Here is a 21,314-nt window from a genome sequence, read left to right on the forward strand (position 1 = left end):
TCTTACCTCAGTATGCATAGTCTATGAGTTGTTTCATGGCTCTTAGATTAACTACACCACTCTTACCTCAGTATGCATAGTCTATGAGTTGTTTCATGGCTCTTAGATTAACTACACCACTCTTACCTCAGTATGCATAGTCTATGAGTTGTTTCATAGCTCTGAGATTAACTACACCACTCTTACCTCAGTATGCATAGCTTATGAGTTGTTTCATGGCTCTTAGATTAACTACACCACTCTTACCTCAGTATGCATAGTCTATGAGTTGTTTCATGGCTCTTGGATTACTTACACCACTCTTACCTCAGTATGCATAGTCTATGAGTTGTTTCATGGCTCTTAGATTAACTACACCACTCTTACCTCAGTATGCATAGTCTATGAGTTGTTTCATGGCTCTTAGATTAACTACACCACTCTTACCTCAGTATGCATAGTCTATGAGTTGTTTCATGGCTCTTAGATTAACTACACACACTCTTATCTGAGTATGCATAGTCTATGAGTTGTTTCATGGCTCTGAGATTAACTACACCACTCTTACCTCAGTATGCATAGCTTATGAGTTGTTTCATGGCTCTTAGATTAACTACACCACTCTTACCTCAGTATGCATAGTCTATGAGTTGTTTCATGGCTCTTAGATTAACTACACACACTCTTATCTGAGTATGCATAGTCTATGAGTTGTTTCATGGCTCTGAGATTAACTACACCACTCTTACCTCAGTATGCATAGCTTATGAGTTGTTTCATGGCTCTTAGATTAACTACACCACTCTTTTATGAGTATGCATAGCTTATGAGTTGTTTCATGGCTCTTAGATTAACTACACCACTCTTACCTCAGTATGCATAGTCTATGAGTTGTTTCATGGCTCTTAGATTAACTACACCACTCTTACCTCAGTATGCATAGTCTATGAGTTGTTTCATGGCTCTTAGATTAACTACACCACTCTTACCTCAGTATGCATAGTCTATGAGTTGTTTCATGGCTCTTAGATTAACTACACCACTCTTACCTCAGTATGCATAGTCTATGAGTTGTTTCATGGCTCTTAGATTAACTACACACACTCTTATCTGAGTATGCATAGTCTATGAGTTGTTTCATGGCTCTTAGATTAACTACACCACTCTTACCTCAGTATGCATAGTCTATGAGTTGTTTCATGGCTCTTAGATTAACTACACCACTCTTTTATGAGTATGCATAGCTTATGAGTTGTTTCATGGCTCTTAGATTAACTACACCACTCTTACCTCAGTATGCATAGTCTATGAGTTGTTTCATGGCTCTTAGATTAACTACACCACTCTTACCTCAGTATGCATAGTCTATGAGTTGTTTCATGGCTCTTGGATTAACTACACCACTCTTACCTCAGTATGCATAGCTTATGAGTTGTTTCATGGCTCTTAGATTAACTACACCACTCTTACCTCAGTATGCATAGTCTATGAGTTGTTTCATGGCTCTTGGATTAACTACACCACTCTTACCTCAGTATGCATAGTCTATGAGTTGTTTCATGGCTCTTAGATTAACTACACCACTCTTACCTCAGTATGCATAGTCTATGAGTTGTTTCATAGCTCTTAGATTAACTACACCACTCTTACCTCAGTATGCATAGCTTATGAGTTGTTTCATGGCTCTTAGATTAACTACACCACTCTTACCTCAGTATGCATAGTCTATGAGTTGTTTCATGGCTCTTAGATTAACTACACCACTCTTACCTCAGTATGCATAGTCTATGAGTTGTTTCATGGCTCTTAGATTAACTACACCACTCTTACCTCAGTATGCATAGTCTATGAGTTGTTTCATGGCTCTTGGATTAACTACACCACTCTTACCTCAGTATGCATAGCTTATGAGTTGTTTCATGGCTCTTAGATTAACTACACCACTCTTACCTCAGTATGCATAGTCTATGAGTTGTTTCATGGCTCTTAGATTAACTACACCACTCTTACCTGAGTATGCATAATCTATGAGTTGTTCCATGGCTCTTGGATTCACCTCCTTCATAGAAATCTCTGTTAGTCCTGCTTCTTTCATTTCCCCTGTGAACATGGCATAGAAATACTGGCAGAAGGATGCTAGCACAATCCGATGTGCTGGTATTCGGGTTCCTGGAGTAAAGAACAACGGAAAGATAAATTACTAAGAGAAAATAAATCTGGCCTACTTTTTATTGAAATGGAGAACAGTTTACGCCCGATACGGGATGTTTCTTCAGCTCATCTTTGGAAGCATCCAGATGAACAGATTTATTTTCTCTATGTAACTTTCTTCCTAGATGAAACAAAACATACATCAGTTTAGATTGTAATAGTGTCTAGGGCAATACTTATAGAACACATTTACAGGGTATTTATAAATTACAAAAGAGCGTCTTAAGAATCTGTACCAATGCAGAATTGAGAGCCCCATCAAAACCTATTTTATATCACTTAACGTTTTGAACATATACCAACTCAATAAATATTGCACAAAGCCAATTCAACAAATACCCCCAACATGACCAAAGTTCATTGACCCTAACTGACCTTTGACCTTGGTCACTTGACCTGAAACTCGCACAAGATGTTCAGTGATACTTGATTACATTTTATGAACTAGATCCATAAACATTCAAAGTTACAATGGTAATTCAACAAAAAACCCAATATGGCCAAAGTTCATTGACCCTGCATGACCTTTGACCTTGGTCTTGTGACCTGAAACTCAGGCAGGATGTTCAGTGATACTTCATTCCCTCAACTAACTCTATACATTTTCTAAGAACTATGATGACATTTAAAAAACTTAAACTTAGGCTAAGATTTCGATATTGATTCCCCTAACATGGTCTAAGTTCATTGACCCTATGACCTTTCACCTTGGTCACTTGACCTGAAACCAAGGCAGGATATTCAGTAATACTTGATTACCCTTATGTTCAAGTTTCATGAACTAGGTCCATATTCTAAGTTATGTTGTCATTTCAAAAACCTTAACCTTAGGTTAAGATTTGCTGTTGCTGTTGATCTCCCAAAATACCCCGGCCTAGAGAGGGTTAAATGACATGTTTTCTCTTAAAAGCAGTATTCGCTCTCATAATACAAGAAGTTCTTCTAAATTATATAATAATATATACTGATTTCAAAATTCCATGTTGGTAAAGTCAATAAAGAGTTCATACTGATACAATCAATAAGGCACTCAGACCCATCTTTCTGGAACTCCCTTCCGTCATCCATTCTTGTTTCGCCTTCTCCAAACGTAATAAAAAAAAGACTCAAATTATATATTTTATCTCATGATTTGGATTGTTGATTATTTGACCAAGATCCTTGCTTTGTATTTGTAATGTATTCATATGTATTTCAATTTCTTCTCATATTCCTTTCTCCTTTACCAAAGCCTACACTTGAATGTTTTAAGAGTTGTTTTAAATATGCTGGCGGCTTGGTTTGGAATAGCCTTCCATCTGATATTCAAAATGCAAATTCTCTTGCAGTTTTTAAACGTATGTATAAATGCCATTATTTTAAAGCTGTCATTTAATGAAATGATAAGTATTGTTCTCTAATTGACCGACCTTCTTTTATTTTTTTTCTCCCTCCTCTCTCTCCCCCTCTTTCTCTTACCTTCCTCTCTCTCTCTCGTCTTTCTTCTTTCATTTATCCTGTTCTCCTTCTAGGTCAGACCGTTTATGAACTTTTATATTGTGAGCCATTGTAGTCGTTACTCCTTTTTAAAATAATTGTGTGCATTGTATATATTTTGTGTGTGTGTCAGGACCATGATGTAAAACAGCCTCGGCTGATCATGTTTTATCTTTATTCTGTATAAATATGTTACAATAAATTAAAAAAAAAGTGTTTTAATTCTTTGACTTTCTCTTGTAGGATTACAGCCTCAACAAAAACTTTTTTTTTTGCAGTACTCCTCAATTCCATCCTTTTCTTGAAATCTCTGTTCATCATTTTATGTATTGTATGCATGTTTAAATGTATATCTTTATACATATGCACATGTTATGTCTTTCCTTTGTATTGACAATCTATTATCACATGAATGCCCACAAGCAATTTTCTGTACATTTCTTTTTATCGGAATAGAAGATAAATGAATTGATATTGAATATTTCCCTTGTCGTATATCTCTATGAAATTATTGAAATAACATTAATAAGCTTTTCTAAATGACCCCAAAAGCTTTGAAATATCAGGGATCAACACTAAATACAAATATAGTAGTCACTATCATAGGTCTGGAAGGAAATTGTGATGTTATGCCTTATTGCTGATTGTATCTAATATTTTTTGCTCACCAATATTTGTATTCACTGAAACGGAACAACTAAAAAATATAGAAGAAAACTAAATTACCTTCAATATCTAAGATGACATCACACAGCTTTCCAACCTGCCTCAGATCATCCATGTTTCGCAGAGCCTGGTTGCCATAGAAACTGTCTGCTCGGTGGATCATCACATCAACACTACTCTCATCTGCTGCCAGCTCATCAAAGTCCATCATGGTGACACAATTTTATTTTCCCTCACCAATAAAACAATTCTACACGTTAAACTTCCCTCTGTTGTCAAGTGACACACATGTTGAAGGATGGAATGATTTTTAGAGGCAGCTTGTGGAGATCTAAACTTCTGATGTTGTGCAATTGGTTACAATCTCTCCTTCTCAGCCATTCTTGGACAGGAGGATCTGAAAAAGATAAATACTTCCTTTTGTCAAAACATGTTTTTACAGATACAATTCAATTCACTTTAATTCAATTCAAATTTATTTAACTTTGCAATAAAAAATACATAATAGTATACAGCACGCGACACCAGCACTGGTCCAGACCAGTAAAAAAATAATGTATTTTCCGGTAAATAAACCTCTTCTTTTTCCCCTCTTTATAGTCTTGAAAAGTCGGAAGCAGTTTATTCAAAGAAACATTAAATTGTCTCTAGTAAGCTGACAAGATTTCTTCATTGTTGAAAGTTGAGGAACAACCAAGAAACACAATATAATGACTTATTTGTTGGTTACTAAAAACGGAGTATATTTTGATTTTTTTAAATTAAAAATCTTCTTTATAATAAAGATTGTTTTATATTATCAGCAAAAATACTATTAATTCAATAGTATTTTTCAAAAAAAAAAACCTGGTTGTTTTGTGATGAAAACTTGTTTTTTTACAGCTAAAAATGCATGGAAAATGCTCTACGATATGTATGTAATTGTAAGTGATTGTAAACAATCGTAATCATATAAAAAAGGCAATAAATAATGTCCTTTATTCTTCATTTATTTTCCTCCTTTTTCTCTTTTATACTATAACTTTGATATTCAATACAATTTCATGGTCTTTTTACTAGTGCTGTTGTCGATAGGCCTCATATTAACATTGATGTTGACATACGAAGGATTTTCAATGTTTCCGACATTTCACGATGTCACAGAAAACTTGCCTTCTTTCGTTTGGAGATCGTTGCACGGATCGCCGCAGAAGTGGAACTGAAATTATCGATCGATTTTTATTATTTTTTATTGTCAATTTGAGGAGCTTGCGTTTGCATCACATGTGCACCAGCGTATAATACGCAATGATCACTGTTGCAATTGGTGATTCTCAAATTGGCTCCGAGTGTGATTGCGCAATGCTTTCGAGACCATATCATGGCACAAAAACTTGATTCTCCAATATAAATGTGGATTAAATCAGCGATTTTGGAAGTAAATTCACTCTAGCTTTAATAGTCAAAATGTGTTTTCCTGAACTGAGCCTGTATAGATCTAGTGTGGGGATATCACTCGTGTCAAGGTGAACACATTTGATTGAGAGATTGGTATGTGCCACGATCGAATGATTGTTACTAAAAATATGATGATATTTATGATGATATACATCTTCTCTTCAACCTCGTCCGCTATCACCAAAAGGTTGAAGAGAAGATGTATATCATAATAAACGATGTAAGAGAGTAGCGCAGTGATCTCCATCAGTAATACGACCTTTAAAAGTTCACGGCGGTGTCTGCTATCACCACGAGGTTGAAGAGAAGATGTCTATCATCATAAAGGAGGTAAGAGAGTAGCGCAGCGATGTCCGTCAGTAATACGACCTTTAAAAGTTCATGGCGGCGTCGGCTATCACCACGAGGTTGAAGAGAAGATATCTATCCTCGTAAACAATAATACCGCGTCTTTCTCCCTGATAAATGCGACCTCTAAATAGCTAGCACCTCAAAAAAATATCTTGAAATATGTTCTGAACGATCACGCACTGTAACTAGATTTACGCCGATTTTTTATATCTGATTTTTTCCTACAAGGGACATGATCGAAGATTGGAAGGTGATCGCCGATTGTGGTAAAATCAGATAAAATCGGGAGCCGATTTTAAAATCGGTTACAGCCTTAAAAGGATTACATAACATCTTTTAACAAAACATATTTAGTATAAATACATCCTCACCTTTCATGTTATGAGCATTATCTTAGGGTTGGATGAAGTTTTATCAATAATTTGGGGGCTTTTGGGACATCATTTTGAGCAGTCAACAACTTTCTCCAATCCGCCATTTTGATATCGTGCTGTACATCTTTGAACGTAGAGGGCAACAACACACGGCCGTGTGCTGCCTTGGATATTTGTTTTTGGTCGCTAAAATTGAGCTTATTGTGAATTTTTTTCAAAACGACCGAATGGAGTCGAGTCGAGTGCAGTCATGATGTTTGGATTTTCATGATTATAGCCAAGTGAGATTGTGTTTTGTGGCTAGTATTCGTAGTTTGTTGAGATTTTGGAGTAATTTCTGTTACTGTTCTGTGCATTTGGAGGAAAAATATGTTTTCTGTGACTTTCCGTATGAAAAGCCACTTTCAAAAGGCCGTTTCCGTGAATTCCATCCGTTTTCTGCAATCGCGAAAAATCCCTGTCATGTACCTACATACGGTAATAGCGGGTATTTTCGACGAGAGAAAGATTATTGATATCGCTAAGTGGCAAAAAACATGCGATTATCAACAAGACTAGCGATAAAAAGGTTATTGATAACAGCACTAGTACTGACTTGACCGGACGTGTACTGTACATGTGTACCCGAAACGGGCCTACTTCTGGTAATAAGTAAATAATTTCCGTTTACCATATTTCCTTCAATTCTATTTTTTATGACCTTAATATTCAACATTTGCACTATGGAAATACACATGTAGGCATGGCCATAACGCACTAGCGCGCTCTCGCAGGTGTGCACAAAATTTGTATAGGCGTGCTGGTTCACTTGTCAATGCTTTGATGCCAATTATAATATAGTGGTTAATCGCTAACATTAAGGTCTATGGCAGGGCGGAGGAATACTCAATATCCCCCTCTGTGATTGTACCCCTATATTGAACTGTTAATGTGATTTTCTCTTTGAAACTCAGATACCGCCCATCAAGTGACTTTTTGGTTTCTTTTCTTCAAATTGTTTTTTGCTCACTCATGCATGAATAAGGAATGATTAAAGTTATTCCATATGAAAGAGCAGACTATAAGCTTTACAATGATTGGACATTTGTCTATTGTATTTGCGATTAAGGCCTGATTAATCATCCATAAATCTCGGTTTCGTTTTTTGTGGGACGCACTGTATATTAAAGCTTAAGTTTTATGTATCCTTCTTGATACTTGTAATGAATTGCATACAATGTTACATTTAAGGCTGTAACAGATTTTAAAATCGGCTCTCAATTTTATCTGATTTTACCACAATCTGCAATCACCTTCCGATCTTCGATCATGCCCCTTGAAGGAAAAATTTGGCGTAGATTTAGTTACAGTGCGTGATCGTTCAGAACATATTTCAAGATTTTTTTTGAGGTGCTAACTATTAAGATGTCGCATCAATCAAGGAGAAAGACGCGGTATTATCTTTGACGATGTTTACGAGGATAGATATCTTCTCTTCAACCTCATGGTGAAAGCGGACGCCGCCATGAACTTTTAAGGTCGCATTACTGACAGAGATCACTGCGCTACTCTCTTACATCGTTTAAGATGATAGACATCTTCTCTTCAACCTCGTGGTGATAGCGGATGCCGCCGTGAACTTTTTAAGGTCGTATTACCGACGGACATCACTGCGCTACTCTCTTACCTCCTTTATGATGATAGATATCTTCTCTTCAACCTCGTGGTGATAGCAGACCCCGCCGTTAACTTTAAAGATCGTACTACTGAGTACTGACGGAGCTCACTGCGTTACTCTCTTACATTGTTTATGATGATATACATCTTCTCTTCAACCTCTTGGTGATAGCGGACCCCACCGTGAACTTTTAAAGGTCGTACTACTGACAGAGCTCATTGCGTTACACTCTTATGAGATCAAGAGATCTTTCCAATAATTCTAAATCGCTAGCACCTAAAAATACTTATAAAAGATGTCCCGCTGATCGTTCAGTAACCTGTGATCTATGAGAATTATTTTCATTTTATTTTCCTTTGCGACTATGCTCGGAAGATGCGTCTTTTGTTTATCTTTCTAATAAAAATCACTCGTTTTATTTTAAAGCAGTAACACCTCAAAATCCCTTTAAAACATGTTCCAAACAATCGCGCATGTTGGCGACTTCCATTCCAATGCATTCGTCTTTGTGACTTTGTCAGGAAGATGCGCGCGACCGCGAACAAAATTTTGATGTATTCCTTTGTTTTTAAACATCGCCGATTCGATTTTCGATTCGATTTTAGAAGCTTAACTGCCGATCCGATTTTCGATCTGATTTTTGATCCGATTTTCAACATTAGCTACATTTAACACTCAGCTGCTCTTCCCTCCTACAAAAAATTGTAATCAAATGCCCAGGGTCTCTAAAATCAAAAGCTAGATATTATACATAAATTGTTGAAATAAAATACATAAGGAATTAGTGAAACAATCAAGTACATCAGAAAAAGCACACTTGTATTTTTATACAGTTGGTATACAAAGTACAAAAGGAATGATAATTTTCTTACGTCAAAAAAGACCTGGTACATACATGTATACAATACTAAAGTTGAAAAAAAAACTTAAATCAGAAAAACACATACAAAAACATTACTTTTAACAAATTCATCAAGAAAATTAGGTCCACATGATGCTGTTTTCATGCCAACTAAATTATATAAATTATCTACCATGATCAACTTCATTTGGCAAAAAAAAAAAGAGGCAAGTAATTGTTATTTTGCACAATGAATTATAATAATTAGAAGAAATTATTGTTAAAACAATTATTAAGTCTACGAAGTGACATGATTACACATCAAATTGAGCTTTCTTTTACCTATCCATTGATACTTTAATACGTCAAAGGGCTAAAAAACAAAGAAGTTAGAGCCTGTTGAAGACTTGGTTTCAAAATGGTCACGAAAATTGGTTATGTATTCCATTGACTTTACATTAACTTACATGTATCATGACAAAACAATGGCCACAAATTTGGATGAATATGCGCAACTGAGTGAAATAACTGTAGCGGCCGCCGCTCTCGCTTATTTCTTCCATTCCGACCTCTACGTCAGGATGGTGTTCAGTCTGTGATGGATCGCCTGAGCTTTTGTCCATTTCCATTTTGTCTTTCTCAATATCTTCTGAGCATGCAGTTTCCAAGAGAATTATTATAATAAAAGAGTGGAAGAAAATGCTAGAGCGGCTCGCTATAGATTATTTGCATTTAAGGGTCGTCTCGTCAAAATATATGACTATGGAGGTACACAGCAAAGAAAGACACAGGGGTTTGTGACTCAGATTTTAGTTTCAATGGCAAAAAGATAAATAACGGTGCACTTTATTATTCAAATTGCATAAATATATATACATCACTTGACCCGCCACTGTTACAGGTAAATTGAACAATGTCTAACATTTACAGATAAGCTCTAAGATATTTTTTTGTTATCAGAGAAATATAAGGACTAATTATTAAACTTTTATTTTGGGCATTCAAGTATTAAGAATTTTCCAAATCTAACCGGCGTCTAGCTTGTTAAGAGAAAAATTATATTTCCAGCTTAACAGTCTCGACATTCTTTCCACGTCTGTTAATTCCGGCGTTGATATATACGAAGAGGTTGATTCCTAGGTTACACTTCGTAATTCCGAAACACGTAAATTGCCTATACCTCGATGTTCGTTAATCCGAAAACGTAAAAGGGTTCGTTAATCCGAACATTTGTGGCGTTATTCCGAAGGTTCGTTATTCCGAAAATTCGATAATCCGAAAACGAAATAAGGTTCGATGTTCTGAAGGTTCGTTAATCCGAAAACGAAATAAGGTTCGTTGTTCCGAAGGTTCGTTAATCCGAAAACGAAATAAGGTTCGTTGTTTCGAAGGTTCGTTAGTCCGAAAATGAAATAAGGTTCGTTATCATTTCGTTTTCGGACTACGAACCTTCGGAATTACGAACCTCATTTCGTTTTCGGATTAACGAACCTTCGGAATTACGAACCTCACTTCGTTTTCAGACTAACGAACCTTCGGAATTACGAAACTTTGGAAATAAGAACCTTCGGAATAACGAACCTTCGGAATATCCGAACCTTCGGAATAACGAAGCTTCGGAATTACGAATGTATGCGGATTCCTAGACTGTTAAATAATTATTAAGAAAATTTATATCATAGTAGGAGTGGGCTATAGATGGGTGATTTTTTGTTTTACTGTGCCAACAGTTTTTTTGTATTCCTTTTACCTTATCTCAACATGAAATGATAATATTTTTTGTCTCGGGTCCGAGAAAAAAGTGTGCCGGGCCAAATTCCAAAATGGCCGCCAAAATCCCCCAAAATTACAGTTTTGGCCACAATTTCTTTATTTGGTGGTCTTTTTCTCTGGTTTTGGTGTCTATTCATATGTCTTTTGGGGCAGGCAATTTGTTTTTCCTTAAATTAGTACTTTTAAACCATTATTTGTAGAGTTATAAGGTGATTTTACTTAAATTTACTAATTTTTAGACCCTTTTTTAAGCCCAAAATTAGGTTTCATTGTCTCATGGGTCTTGGATATTAGACGATACCAGTTGAACAGTAGTAAGCAGCTTCATATAGATATAGAGCTTTTATATCTTTAAATTGGGGCTGACGGATATTTGCGAAATTTATCTTATCAAATGAAAGAAAATGTAATTTGTCCATAGGGGCTGTATATGGTACACAATGTACTGTACTACACTGCATATCCATGCATTGACCACCATGACATATATATCCAAGTCCTGTATATAAACTATAGTGTAAGTGAGCTCCTGAGGTTTAGAATTAGATTGTGACTTGTGAATTTGATTGCTTGTTAGCTGATATACATGATGGAAATATGTAACCCGATGATAAACATAAATTGCACATACAGTGTAAACATCATGTACATGTACACACATCACATTTTTAGCCTTATCTTCTTCATTTGAAGCCTTGGAGGCTTGTTTTTACCTGGTTGTGTCTTACCCTATGTTTATGTTGTCAGTTAACTACCATGGTAATGCTTATCAATGGCCAATCAGAATCAAGGATCCCATGCAAGTTACAATTAAATGGCAAAGTTACCATAATGGTAACAGAATAGCCACAGTGTACATGTAAATGCCATAATGTGGGTTGACTATAATCCATTCCCCTCTCCGCCCCCTGAATGAGCATATTTGACAAAACATGTCTTTAATTTCTGAGACAAAACATACAGTATCTTCAATTTCTGAGGCATCTAATTCAAGAGGTAATTTCTATGACACTATAGTACCTGAAGACCTTGCCATGGTGTTCAATGCATGGACATACATGTATGCAGTGCAGTATGTACAACTTTGTATACTGTATGGCCCCTATGGATAAATAACATTTTTTTATTTAATATTAAAAGATATATATTGTAAATATCCGTAGAATCCAAAGTAGAGGAATAAGAGCAATATAGCATATGGAACTACTCGCTATTGTGGAGCTCGTATCGTCCAATATCCAAGAACCACAAGACGATGAAACCTAATTTTGGGCTGAAAAATGGGTCTAAAAATGTGTAAATTTAGGTAAAATAACCCTCAACTCTACAAAAAATAGTTTTTAAGTACTCATTTCAGGCAAAACAGAATGCCTGCCCCCCAAAACATATGAATAGACACCAAAACCAGAGAAAAAGACCACCAAATAAAGAAATTGTGGCAAAAACTGTGATTTTGGGGGGTTTTGGCTGCCATTTTGGATTTTGGCCCGGCACACTTTTATCTCGGACCCGAGAAAAAAAATATTGTCATTTCATGTTGAGATACATTACAAGGAATAGATAAAAACTGTTGCCATATTAAATTGACAAAAAAAGTATTTTTGACCCATGTATAGCCCACTCCTAATCATAGCAAGATCTATACTCTAATTAATTTGGACCTCTATTGGAAATTTTTCTCATATTCATACATATGGGTCAATATAGGGACTTAATTAAATTCATATCGAGGTTTCCAGCGTCTATAGGCCTTGGCTATAGGCTTGTTTCCTGCGTCTGTTTACCTTTCCAAGTTTTCCAACGTTTTCCCTGTGTCAAGCCTTCTGCAGTCAGATTCCGTTGTTTGTGCCAGCCCCAGCGACTAAACGTCTCTTAATATTTATATGGACAAATTGCTGACGTAGGTGAAAAACGGTGCGCCAAGCGAGTTTCGATAGCACACACACGTCTATGCGCACTTATGCAAATACGCCTGCTGCGCTCTTATATGCAAATTATTCCAATTACCATGTACGTACATAAACACAGCCAGTGATGAATTACTCAATCTATATCTACACCAATTTGATCATATAAATCTACAAAACAACTTATCTCCAAACATTTCTTCATTAAAAATTGAGGTCTCATATTAGCTATCACAGCCAGTTTGACTTTAAGACATTCTCGTATCTGTCACTGTGTTAAATTGGCGAGATCAAAAACATAATTTCTACAATCGCTCAAACTTTTTATAAAATAAAAAAGACATGCATGGAAAATGATATTGTACTACACAAAATTATTACATTTAAAACTTACATCGTGTACTTTGAGGTCCATAATAATCCATTTTACAGAGACGATCTTGTCACTCGAACATCCCCCAAAAAGTTGCCATCTTGAAAATATCGAGTTTCGCGAGATTTGACTTCCGAGTTTTATTTTCTCTCTCATATCATCGCCATTCGATGAAACCTCAAATTTCTTTGTGAACATGATTTTGAGTTCGAAAAGTTGTTTTGGTGCTGGAAATATTTAACGGGTAAGTAAAATTGTGTTTTTTCAAGTGATTTTTTGTTTGCATAATTCATGAATATTTACAATTTTTGTTCGGCCTTCATTTGGGCAATTCCATAGGTTGGTGGACATGAGCTCAATGTGTCTTTGTACATATAGCCCATCTGAACCGTAACGTGAGTAACCACTTTATCTGCATCCCTAGTAAAAACCATGTGTACTTTATTTTTTTAATTATATACAAATTTGTCTCCCTAATATACTCTTTTGAAATGGATATAATCAACTTTCATAAAAGCCTTGCATGAGGACACTTTTCACTTATGTCCACTTTTCATTTTATGCATGTCCAAATCATGTAACATGAATAACCGACACATTTCAAAGATTTGCCAGGAGCATAATGAAATTTCCCAAGTTTTGTTTTTATACAAAGGATAGTCAGACTGCGTACTATGTTGTAATAAAGAGATGTTAAGTTCCTATCAATAATAATGGAGTTACAGCTCCAAGTATGAGTCAAGGTGTCTCCAAATGTAACGTGAGTAACCGTGGAATAGCCCATTTATCTTTTATTTCTAAGGCGATGTTTTCTTGATGCCGATGTATGAAATGGGGAAGGTTTTTTCTTCGGGCGATGGTTACCTGTATTTTCCGAGTTCACAAACGTGTCGCATATCGCCCGCAAATCTAAAACGCAAGGCGATGTCGGACTAATGAATCATAATTTTTCTTGAGTTTGAGCGAGGATGAACTGGCATTAATAATGACCCTTTTGAAATTGTTGTTTGATATAAATAACAATTCGTACCTCTAATGAATAACAAATGTTGCATTGAACTTGTGCAGTGATGAGGTGAATTCATTGAAATGAATAGACCGAGTGGATCGTGATCGAGCTCTGTGACTGTGCATGTGTGTCGCTAGCTAGTGCATATGGGCAGCCAAAAGGGCAAAATTAACAATCTCAAAAATTAAGAAACTCTCAGAAATAAATGTAGTATCTCAGTCTTTCATAAATAAATGCAGCCTCTTTATTTTTGACATATTTACTAGTCGTCCAAAGTAATGTATTCATTTCTGAATGTTATATCTCTGAGAGTTTCTTTATTTTTGAGATTATTAATTATGACCCTTTTGGCTGCCCATAAGTGCAGTGGTCACGGCGCCAGTAAAACACGTAATCTACACGTGGCGTGTGTGCATGTATACAATGACAAGTCATGTGCAATCATCAGGTGTGAAGCCAAAGGAGACAAAGGGGGTATGTCAGCCCCCTCTTCAAATACAGTATATATTTTTTTACAGCAAATGGGTTACATCAGGGATGGAAGGTGTATATCTCTTTTCAAACATAGTATTGAGGGGTGGATCTAGGATTTTCCAAGGGTGGGGGGGGGGGGGGGGGGGGCACGAAAGCAAAAAAAAAAATGAAGTACATTTCTTCCACGAATAAAATCTGACAAGCAAAAAAAAAGTCCTCACTTTCAAAGGGGGGGGGGGGGCACACTTAAGTTTTCACAGCATTTAAATTTTAATTCTGCCTCTCAAGGGGGCCGGGGGGGGGGGGGGGGCACGGGCTGGCTGTGCCCCCTTGACACCAGAGGTTAGTTACACCCCCCCTGGGCACCCCCAATTTAAATGCATGCCCTGTACATGACCAGTGGAGGATCCAAAGGGGGGGGGGGGGCGGCACATCCTATTCACCCCCTTGAGAGCCATTATAAAAAATAAATTAATGTAAAATGCTGCTTTTACACATGGCGGCAAGCCAAAAAAAAAATTGGGGGGTCCACCGGAAAAAAAAAAAGGGTTATCAACCAAAATTTTAGGGAAGGGGCCCATCTAGGGGGGACCCGGGGGAAATAATTGAGAAGGGGAAAAAAAGGGTTATCAACAGAAAATTTAGGGGGGTCCGTTTTTTTTTTACTCCTCCCCCCTTCATGCAGGTATATCCTGGACCCGCCTCTACTGCAGCCTTTGAACAAAAAACTTACACATGCAGCTTGTAATATTATTTACACAATCATACAAATTCAAATTTTTCAAAATAAGCTTATTGATATAAAATCCTGACATTGAAGGATCATCATAAAAAAACAAAGAAACATAAGATAAAAAATAATAGCATAATCATAACATATAACAACGAGGTACACACAACATACACAAAACCATATTTCATATTTTGCTCCGCCCCCCCCCCCCGGCTCTCTCCCCTACTCACGCATAAAGCCTGAATCTCCCCACTTTGTACTTGCATCACTCAGCCACTCTCGTGATCACATGCACACACAGCATATCCACATTCAGCATTGCTGAAGTCAACGAGGTACATGTACAGTGCAACATGCAAATGAGTGTTGGCAGCCAAAAACATCTCATCAATAAATTAGCATGGATATGCTCCCCCATTTCTCTGCAAAAGATCATATTGTAACAAAAATTTAAAAGATTGTAGAAAAATGACATCAACTACTTGATAGAGCTATACTCCACTGAATATAGATATTTACATGTGTATACTTCATTTTATATGAAATAATTATATGCTAATTTATTCATAAAATCATATTTTCTGTTCTAATTCAGTAATTAAAGCTTGTAGAGTGCTAATTTTTGCAGTACGTATTCTTCATGGCATTTCTAACAATTTAAAAAAAAACTGATATCAAAGACATTTTCTTACATATTTTTTCGCTTTTGAAAATTAAATCACATATTTCAGCATTTTGGGGGCTGACATGTATGATGGGGTGTCCAAACTTCGCGCACTTTTCAAAAATATTCATCAGGCTTAAATTTTTTCACAAAATATTCATAATTTATACAAAACCAATTTAAAAAATAGTTACCACATTGACGGCAAGATCGTAAACTATAAAATCATGGACGAAAACGTAAAGTAGGTCAAGGGGATTCCCCGGTATCGCGATCTCAAAATTCTATTCCGATCGGCGAATGCGCGCTGTGCTGGATAACCGTTCAGAAAAAGTGTGACCTAACTTCGCGGACCAAAGTTTTTGTGGAATTTTATAAACAAAAACTCAAGCTCAAGAAGTGAAATATTTATATCAGATTGATGGCAAAATGCTATAGAATCGGTTAGTACCACATTTTAACTCACATTTTTGATGATTTCTGCTTGCAAAATGGTGTTATCGTGATGCTTGTTGAGAATATCAGATTTCTTCAAAACGGGCGCTAAACGTGACAAATTTGCCGATCTTTTGCCAATATTTTCATGAATACTGAACTCATCCTAGAGAAACTTACACCAAAGGGTAATTTTAGGTCGCTTTTCACGTTGATGATGTCAGATTTTAAGGATATTGGCTAGTTTTTTAGATAATGACCGTCCGCGAAGTTTGGACTCACTGCCATACTACTAAATGCTGCGTAATTTTAAAACCACATACCCGAGCACCATAATTTTAGACTCAAAAGTTGCGCAAGACTTGAGGGAAAATATTAATGGAATGACGTGGAGCAATTTTCAAACATGAAATGTTTATTGTAAAAATTTTGAGGCATCACAAATATGCGGCAGAATGCGTTTTAAAAATTTGATCTTTAATTACCCATAACTCCTTAACGAATGGCCGAATTTTCTTAATTTTTTTCGTTGCATTTCTAATGCAAAGACCTTTCATTTGATGTATCATTGCCAATATTTATTATTATCTTAATTTTTGGGTAATATACATGTAGCTACTCATACACAAAGTAATAATAGTAATACATTTCATTTTGGAATATATTCAAATTTTTAAAAGTAATTTCTAATAAAAACCGAAAGACATAAATAAATTCTCCCAACAGCTATGATTTTATGAATAATAAGTAAACAATACAAAGTCATGCGCAGGGCTGATTGTTTACGTCATGATCCTTGTTACGGGATCGTACCACTCACACGTATTACGAGGTTAGTATTACTATTAATATACTAACCTCGCACCACGAACCGCGTTTGGCAGTGGATTTCTAACTAGTTTTGCCAATATTTTCACAAATAGAGACCTTACCTTCAAGAAAATTACCATACCGGTACTGAGTAATTTGAAGTCGCTCTTTCTGTTGGTGATATTCTCGAGGTCGGACATCCGGGGATTTTCACTCGCAAAAGTAACTTCTGCATAGCAACCGATCGCGAAGGTGCAAACAAAGCCGGAACAAGCCGGGCACGCACACAAAAGTCCATTGACTCAGCTGGGTTGAGATATACGTTGAGGCGCCACCCCTCTTATTTTGATAACAATTATCACCCCCACTTTCAAAATGAAATGATCGTGAGCATTTTTTTATAATCTATATTTTGATACCAAATATTGGTAACTTGAGCGGGCAGCTTTGGAAACATCGATTGCTTAGTGTGGGCGTCTCAAATCGTCGCCCGAGAAATATGGCAGCTAAAATACGCACCGTACGGACCAAGCTTGCAAGTCTGAATTTGACTGCGCTAAACTCCTTTTTCTTTTGCTGGATCTTTTAACCAAATGTTGCAGCATTTCAGGGAATTACTGAGGATTAATATCAGATGCCACAAGACACTTTTCAACATTGTAAATGATTTCTAGAACCATTTTGGTCATGCAGTGACAGGTGAGTGGCGCAACAGTAAAAAAATTGCACATGGCGATTCACTGCGCATGTAGTGATGTACGTTAAAACTTAGGATAAAACTGGCCATCTTGCCTTGTTCTTGGAACACCCGTACACACAACATATTTTCACCATTGTCCAGCAATTAAAATCAAAATGCAGTACAAAACGCGATGGAAATATAATGGAGAAACAGTTCAAATCAACGAGTTCCAAAAAACGTCAAGGAAACTGCACAGCCAACACGTACGCTCGCACCCTTTGTTTGCACCTTTGCCCTTTGTCGTTAGGGAAATCACGTGACTGTGACGTCATGCCGACCTCGAGAATCAGTTTTTCAAGATATTAATAGAAATTGAGATATTCAACCGTGCGCAAAATTAGGTAACGCGCGAATTAAGGTCACACCACCATACATGTAAACACCAGTGATTAAACTAAGATTACTAGTCCACACAATTAGCGATTTCATTTATGTGGAGTTCAGATACATATTATCACAGGACCATGATATTACTCATTCAATTGCGTGCTTAAAATGTCGCGCGCGAAACATATTCGATACCGTAAAACTATAACTTAGAAACATATTCGATACCGTATAAAAAATGACTTGTTTTGAGAAGGAAACCGGGCCGGAGTCGCAGCGGAGATGAAAACGTTCATTCCTAACACCTGTCCTAAACTTGTTCTGGGATTGAAATTGGGAAAGAAAACTTACCATATTATATTAGCACTCTCAACTTTATCAAGATTCAAGTTTAATAAAGACCTGTGTAGCCATCTGTAGCGTAGGCTGTTTTACTAATAATATTTAGATATTTTGCGAAGTCTGCACGGTACGTACGTGAGCTGAATCTTGCTGAAAGTGCAGATGCAAGCGCAAACCACTGGGGGATCAAGGGGGGGGGGGGGGGGGGGGGAGGGCACATCCGGCCCGCGCCCCCTTTAAGAGCCATACTAAAAAAAATAATGTAGAAATGCCATTTTTACCCAATTGTGCCCCCCCCCCTTTTTTTCAGCATGAAAATTAGACCTATTTATAGGTTAAAACTTTTTTTTTTTTTTTTGCTTGTCAAATTTTCATCAGGAAAATTGCATGTGCCCAGCTAGCTCCCTTTTGGAAAATCCTTGATCTGCCCCCGATACAAACGATCATGCGGTTGATTTAGCCTGAATACAGCTAGACCAAGGGCCGATATTGCACGAATGGGGGCGAAGACCGTCTTTCGTGTGGTCCATTTATATGATATGCGCTATATGTTAATTATTTATTATTTATTTCATTATGATTCAACTATTCTTATTGATATATGTCTTTTTTTCTTTTTATTCTCTTTCATTTTTGTATCGCGTGCATAGCAGAGCGAGACTATAGGCGCTGCTTTTCCGATGGCGGCGGCGGTGGCGGCGTCGTCAACATTGAAATCTTAACCCGTATCGCAAGATTATAAGTTTTTGAAATGTCATCATAACTTAATAGATATGGACCTAGTTCATGAAACTTGGACATGAGGGTAATCAAGTATTACTGAACATCCTGCCCGAGTTTCAGGTCACATGACCAAGGTCAAAGGTCATTTAGGGTCAACAAAGGCTTGGCCAGCACGGCATATATATATGGTTAGTCGCGTGCATTTGAGTGTCCGAAAGTCCAGGTCCACACACACAGCTTCAACACAGGGAACAGTGGTTTTCATGAACGTAATATTGCAGAAATCCGGGTATATATTTTTTTTATAACTATTGATAATCTCACACCATACAGATTGATAATAGTGTGAAAATTTTATCCAATTCCATTAATTCGATGTAAATATTATATTACAATTAATTCACTATTAACGTCTCGCTGTTCATTTGAATGTGTATATACATGACAACGTTTGTTATGGCAAACGGTCTGCATGAAATCAATATTTCCGAGACACTGCATGGGACCTTCGTTTTCCCACTGGAATATCCCTAAGGGTAAAAAAGGTCGAGATTGATTGTCATCTCAATGCTAAATAGATTACCTACAGTTTGATGTATAATGCTTTATGACTGGTATAATGGCTACATCTCATTTTTCTACCCAAACTTTGAGATCGAGCAGGCAGAACATGGCATATTTCTGTGTACAACGTCACGTGACTAACGTATGATAGTTTTTGTTTCTAGACGCTTTTCATTTGAAACAATTAATACAGTCCAAACAAACCTAATTAACGCATTTAATGTTGAAAGTAACAATGTTCTTGTACTATACAGCTTTGCCTACTGATATTTATAATATAGCTACAGTTTGAGGAAGCAAATATCGAGTCCAGAATTTATTTTGATTTGCAATAGGGTCTGCGCAAGTATACTACATACTAACAGGCTAGCATCGTCTGCTACGCAAACCAAATGAGCGAACATGACCGAAACTAACCATTTGAGGAATTGTCACCATAACATTTTATGGATCTAGTTCATAAAACGTGGACATAAGAGCAATCAAGTATCCTTGAACATCTTGTGCGAGTTTCAGGTCACATGACCAAGGTCAAAGGTAAATTAGGGTCAATAAACTTTGGTAATGTTGGGGGTATTTGTGGAATTGCAAGTCATCATAACTTTAAAAGTATATGGATCTAGTTCATGAAATTTGGACATAAGAGCAGCAATATATCCCAGAATACCCTGTGTGCATTTCAGGAACATTGGCCACGATCAAAGGTCATTTAAAGGTCCGATGAACTCTGGCCGTGCTGGGAGTATGTGTTGAACTGCATGTCATCATAATAAGGAAGTTTATGGATCTATATAGCTCATGAAACATCGACATAGGGATCAAGTATGAATGATTGTTTTGCACATGTCTTAGGTCACATGATCATGGTCAAAGGTCATTTTCGGTCAATGGACATAATATCATATTAGTGTTTTCTTCTGTGAATAATCATTAGTTACACTGGCGTACCTACGGGGGGGGGCAGGGGGGCACTCTGCCCCCCCTGACGAGTCACAACCCATGCAAAAACGTATCTTTGCCCCCCCCCCCTGACGAGCTTGAAGACCTTTTTTTTTTTTTTTTTTGCTTGTCAATTTTTTTCTGAAACGAAATCCTTTATTTGTGATCGAAGACCTTTTTTTTTTTTTTTTTTTTTTTTTTTTTTTTTTTTTTGCTTGTCAAATTTGTTGGCGGACGGTTTTGCCCCCCCCCCCGTGGAAAATCCTAGGTACGCCACTGATTAGTTATTTTCAAAGGAAGCACTGCTGCTATATCTCATTGCGTAATTGAGGCGAGACTGCCAGATGCGTTCCACTTGTTTCTCTTCCTTCTCCGTTTATGTTCTTTTAATTCTTCTCTTCCTTAATCCTACACCTCCTTCTTCTTAAGTTCTAGTTCTTCTTCTCCCTCCGCCTCTTCTTTCAAGTTTCTCACCTTTTTCTTCTTAATTTAAAGACAAGATTTTAT

At 36.8% G+C, this 21,314-nt stretch overlaps 1 protein-coding gene across 2 annotated transcripts in view; it reads right to left on the reverse strand.

Annotated features, from left to right (window-relative positions):
* LOC129261021 (kelch-like protein diablo) overlaps nucleotides 1-21,314 on the reverse strand; it is a 66,782-nt gene that overhangs the window by 19,518 nt on the left and 25,950 nt on the right. The window contains exons 1-4 of one of the 2 annotated variants that reach the window (XM_064114514.1): nucleotides 18,591-18,769; nucleotides 15,492-15,683; nucleotides 4,393-4,729; nucleotides 1,990-2,148 (exon numbers count right to left, since the gene is read on the reverse strand). In XM_064114514.1, coding sequence (XP_063970584.1) covers nucleotides 1,990-2,148; nucleotides 4,393-4,543 — 310 coding nt within the window. In that variant the 5' untranslated portion in view covers nucleotides 4,544-4,729; nucleotides 15,492-15,683; nucleotides 18,591-18,769. Of the gene's footprint in view, nucleotides 1-1,989; nucleotides 2,149-4,392; nucleotides 4,730-15,491; nucleotides 15,684-18,590; nucleotides 18,770-21,314 lie in introns of those variants that run through there. The other variant, XM_064114512.1, reaches the window with a different exon arrangement.

The sequence above is a fragment of the Lytechinus pictus genome, unplaced genomic scaffold, assembly GCF_037042905.1.
Source record: "Lytechinus pictus isolate F3 Inbred unplaced genomic scaffold, Lp3.0 scaffold_19, whole genome shotgun sequence".
Taxonomy (NCBI): Eukaryota; Metazoa; Echinodermata; class Echinoidea; order Temnopleuroida; family Toxopneustidae; genus Lytechinus; species Lytechinus pictus.